General features: G+C 43.8%; 1 protein-coding gene across 1 annotated transcript in view; it reads left to right on the top strand.

Annotated features, from left to right (window-relative positions):
- The first annotated feature begins 227 nt into the window (after positions 1 to 227).
- Positions 228 to 4883, top strand: part of LCMT2 (leucine carboxyl methyltransferase 2) — a 22470-nt gene continuing 17814 nt past the window's right edge. Inside the window, exons 1-2 of the mRNA XM_009883236.1 lie at positions 228 to 263; positions 801 to 981. Coding sequence (XP_009881538.1) covers positions 228 to 263; positions 801 to 981 — 217 coding nt within the window. The remainder of the gene's footprint in view (positions 264 to 800; positions 982 to 4883) is intronic.

Raw genomic sequence — 4883 nt, 5'->3', positions numbered from 1 at the left:
AATTTTGTATAGTTTTGGGGCAGGAACTCAGGTATTGGCCACCCACATTGTAGGGGAGCGTCCTAACTGTCTGGATTCATAGTTTTACATCCAGTGAATATTTAGATATGCAAAGCAGAACAGGTTCAGCTAGGGTATATACACAGTTTCTCTGGGTTATCCATAGTCTTATTGGTTAATACACTTACTGACTACAGGAGATGTGTATTTATTAGCAAGCTGTAGATATGACAAAATCATCAGACATCTCCCAGCGCAGGTCTGTAAATGTGGGGTTATTTAGTAGAAGCTGAGAGAGCAAAAAACCATTCTTTTGAAACTGAGGATGCCAGTGCTGGAGAAATAGGATTCCTGGACAGTGGTTACAACTGAATTTCATTCCACAGGGGTTATTACATCCGTGCACGTGCTGTAGACCACTGTGTTCAAGACTTCCCGCTGAAGACCCAAAGCCACCCTAGGACACAGGTGCATTTTCTTTGTCTGGGTGTACTGGCAGTTTCCACTACATGTGTGAAAAGTCTTTATGGCATCTTGGCATTGCAGTAGCTTATTAGTGCATCTGTTGTGGTCCTTTCCTAGAGGAGCACAGACAGTCTGACTGGCGCTACTGTGGCTGTCTGTTTGTCACTTTGACAGAAATATCTGGGAGGGGGGAGTGCCTACACAAAATTCTACTTCTGGCAGGAGACTGCCTGATTTAATCACTTTACAGATGATGTTATTGAATATTTTTCACACCTAGATGGTCAGGTTGCTTCTAGAGTTGAGTATAACTTTTTCTGATACTTCCTCTGCAGATCGTGTCTTTAGGTGCTGGCTTTGACTCCTTATACTTCCGTTTGAAGGACATAGGTCTTCTGCATCACACTGTGATATATGAGGTGGATTTCCCAAATGTGGCATGCCAAAAAGCTGCTCTGATCAAAAGAATGAAAGAGTTGTCAGCACTGGTGGGAGATACTGAATGGGAAGGATTAGGTATGATATTTAGGGAAGGTTTTCTAGATGCTAAATGTTTAGCAGAAGCAAGCATAACTTCAGCCTTTAAAAATGGTGTGTGATGATAGAGGAAATATGAAGTTGTAGGTGAAAAGCATGCTAATTTCCTGAAAAATTTTGGAACCAATAAATCATTCGTAAGTGTTGGGAGATAGCAGGAAGATGTATAGCTGCCAGAATGGATGTGTCAGGAGAATACTATATGAAACCAAGTTCAGTTTCTTCTTGTTACAATTTCTGAAGTACTGTGTCCAGCTTTGGACTCAGTAGTAGAAAGACAGTGGAAAACTGCTGCATGTCCAGTGAGAGGTCCCGAGAATGATAAAGTGGTGGAGCACATGATATAGGAGGGGAGGCTGAGAGAACTGGGTTTGTTCAGCCGTAAGAAGAGGAGCTTGGGAGGGAGGGAAGTGAGTCTTACTGCAGTCTTCAACTACCTAATGGGAGAGTGTAGAAAAGGTGGACCCAGACTTTTCTTGGGGGCACCAAGCAAACAGTCAAGGGGCAATGGTTGTGAGTTGCAACTAAGGAAATTTCAGTTACGTATGATGAAAATGTTTGAGTTGGTGGCTTGGTGGGGGTTTTTTGTTTGTTTTGGGTTTTTTTTTGTTTTGTTTTGTTTTTTTTCTGTCATGTGAGTAGTTAAAAACAGGAACAGATTGCCCAGAAAGGTGGTGGAATCTCCAGCCTTGGTGATAGTTAGAGCTTGACTGGACAAAGCCTTGAGCAACCTGATACAGGTAACTGCTGTGAGCAAGGAGTTGGACCACATGACCTTCAAAGATCCCTTCCAACCTAAATTATACTATGATTTATGGGCTTCATGGGGAGGAGAAAAGGTATGACTCTTAGATGTCTTGACTAATAAAACATTAGTCATTATGTTACCTGATTTTATTTTTCCTTTTCCAAGGCAGGAAAAAATGAGCCTTATGAAACTACTGTAGAATATAAGCGGAGCTGAAAGGATTATTATTCCAGTTGAGTACTGAGGGGCAGTTCAGTGGCAAAAGCATAGAATGGTTTGGGTTGGAAGGGACCTTAAAGATCATCTAGTTCCAACCCCCCTGCCACGGGCAGGGACACCTTCCACTAGACCAGGTTGCCCAAAGCCCTGTCCAGCCTGGCTTTGAACACCTCCAGGGATGGGGCAGCCACAGCTTCTCTGGGCAACCTGCGCCAGGGGCTCACCACCCTCAGAGTAAAAAATTTCTTCCTAATATCTAATCTGAATCTCCCTTCTTCCAGTTTGAAGCCATTCCTCCTTATCCTAACACTACGCTCCATGATAAAAAGTACCTCTCCATCTTTCCTGTAGGTCCCCTTTAAGTACTGGAAGGCTGCAGTAAGGTCTTGCCGGAGCGTTCTCTTCTCCAGGCTGAACAACCCCTACTCTCTCAGTGTATCTTCATAGGAGAAGTGCTTCAGCCCTCTGATCATTTTTGTGACCCTCCTCTGGACTTCTACCAGCAGGTTCATGTCCATCTTATGTTGGTGGGGCCCAGAGCTGGATGCAGTACTCCAGGTGGGGTCTCACCAGAGTGGAGTAGAGGGAAAGAATCCCCTCCCTCACCCTGTTGGCCGCGCTGCTGGGGATGCAGCCCAGGATGCGGTTGGCCTTCTGGGCTGCGATTGCACGTTGCTTGCTCATGCTGAGCTTCTGGTCAATCAGCACACCCAGGTCCTTCTCCTCAGGGCTGCTCTCAATCCATTCTCCACCCAGTCTGGATTTGTGCTTGGGATTACTCCTACCCACGTGCAGAACCCTGCACTTGGCCCTGTTGAATTTCATGAGGTTTGCATGGGCCCACCTCTCAAGCCTGTCCAGGTCCCTCTTGATGGCAAAATGGACAAATGTAAAGTATGAGGTTCACTAGAGGTTTCTCCAGCATCTGATTTCCTTCAAGGTTTGCATTAATGTTCTAGATGATATGCTACAGAAGGTGAAAATGTAATAAACCAGCAGGAAACAGGGAGAGTTGAAATACGGTGGATGAGACTAGCATTTTGACGAAGTACTTGAGTGGTCTGGAAAACACGGAATGAAATACAATAGGGACATATGTAAGTTGATATGTTTAGACTGTAATAATGAATTTAAATACCGATGGAGGACAGCACAAGTCCCTGGCTCCTGTGAGCCATTGAACATGTCTTTGTGAGTAGCTCTTCCATGAGCTTGTTCGGTTTCCTCTTGTATCCATTTTTAATATTGGCGGCAACCTGTGGCAAAGAATTCTGTCCATACCAATAATCTTCAAGTACTTCAACTAAAACACAGGTGTCAAAAGTGTTGGGAATACCCTGTTCTCTATGTTCAGAGGGCAGGAAGTGATGGATAGACAAGTGAGTTAGGAAAAATTAACAGGGAACACTGGCATGGGCTTCTGAAGTCCCCAGTAATGGATGCCTTTGATAACAGTGTAGATTAACAGTTTTCAGGACACATATAATTGTTGGATTGCAGTGGTGCAGAGACAGACTAGGTGATTTCTGAAGGTACTTTACAGTTTGCTAGGTTTATGATTTGGTTTTCCTTGAAACAAGTCAACAAGCTATAGCTTGTGATATTCTTATGGACTACAGAGATATGCCATGATAATGCTTGCAAATCATAAATTGGACCTTATTTTTGAGAACATTGATCTGTGAGACTAGTCCTGGTCTTTGCAGAGAGTTAGTAGTGCCATTTTACAGAAATCTATTTAAAAAATAAACGAACAAACCAGCCCCCCAAAATTTGAGAATGGTTTTATGGTTGTGAGGCAAACCATTCAAATTCTATCAAAGCAATAGTACATTCTTAGCCTAAACTGAAAAGTCTATAAGTGACAGCCCTTAAGATTTGATTCTGAATTACAGTAGTTCTATTAAAATGTTGTTAAAATAAATATGATAAAGTTTTGTTGTTACAGTAAATGTGATAATTGTATGAGAAATCTGTAGGTGAAATTTGGATTAGGGATAGTGGTGTTTCAGACCTGCATTTAATGGAATGCTTCTTGACACTATCTCTTTATGGTTCATTTAGTGACGGGATTTTCTTGTACATTTCCCACAGAAATTAAGTTGATGGGAACAGCCTTGTAAGCGATTACCTGTGGGGTTAATTTTCCTGTTTGTCCATTTTGGTCTCAGTATTGCCAGTATTAAGGCCAACAGGAAGGGTTTCTTTAAGTATATAGGAGACAAAAGGAAAACTAGAGAAAATGTGGGCCCACTGTTGAATGAGACAGGTGCCGTGGTGACAGATGATGCAGAGAAGGCGGGGTTGCTAAATGCCTTCTTCGCTTCTGTCTTCACTGTTTGGTCCAGTCCTCGAGAGACCCAGACTTTGCAAGTAACAGAGAAAGTCTGGAGGAAGCAAGACTTTCCCTTGGTTGACGAGGAGCAAGTTAGAGATCAGTTAGATAAACTGGATATACACAAATCCATGGGGCCTGATGGGATGCACCCTCGAGTGCTGGGGGAGCTGGGGGAAGTCATTGCTGGGCCACTCTCCAGCATCTTTGAAAGGTCCTGGAGGACAGGTGAGGTGCCTGAGGACTGGAGGAGAGCCAATGTCACTCCAGTCTTCAAAAAGGGCAAGAAGGATGACCCGGGAAACTATAGGCCGGTCAGCCTCCCCTCCATCCCTGGAAAGATGATGGAACAGCTCGTTCTGGGTGTCATCTCAAAGCACCTGGATGAAAAGAAGGTTATCAGAAGTAGTCAACATGGATTCACTAAGGGGAAGTCATGTCTGACTAATCTGACAGCATTCTATGATGAAGTGACTGAATGGGTGGATGAGGGGAGGGCAGTGGATGTTGTCTACCTTGACTTTGGCAAGGCTTTCGACACTACCTCCCGCATCATCCTCACAGGCAAGCTTAGGAAGT

This window comes from Charadrius vociferus, unplaced genomic scaffold (assembly GCF_000708025.1).
Source record: "Charadrius vociferus isolate BGI_N301 unplaced genomic scaffold, ASM70802v2 scaffold124, whole genome shotgun sequence".
Taxonomy (NCBI): Eukaryota; Metazoa; Chordata; class Aves; order Charadriiformes; family Charadriidae; genus Charadrius; species Charadrius vociferus.
This window is presented reverse-complemented; position numbering and strand designations above follow the sequence as displayed.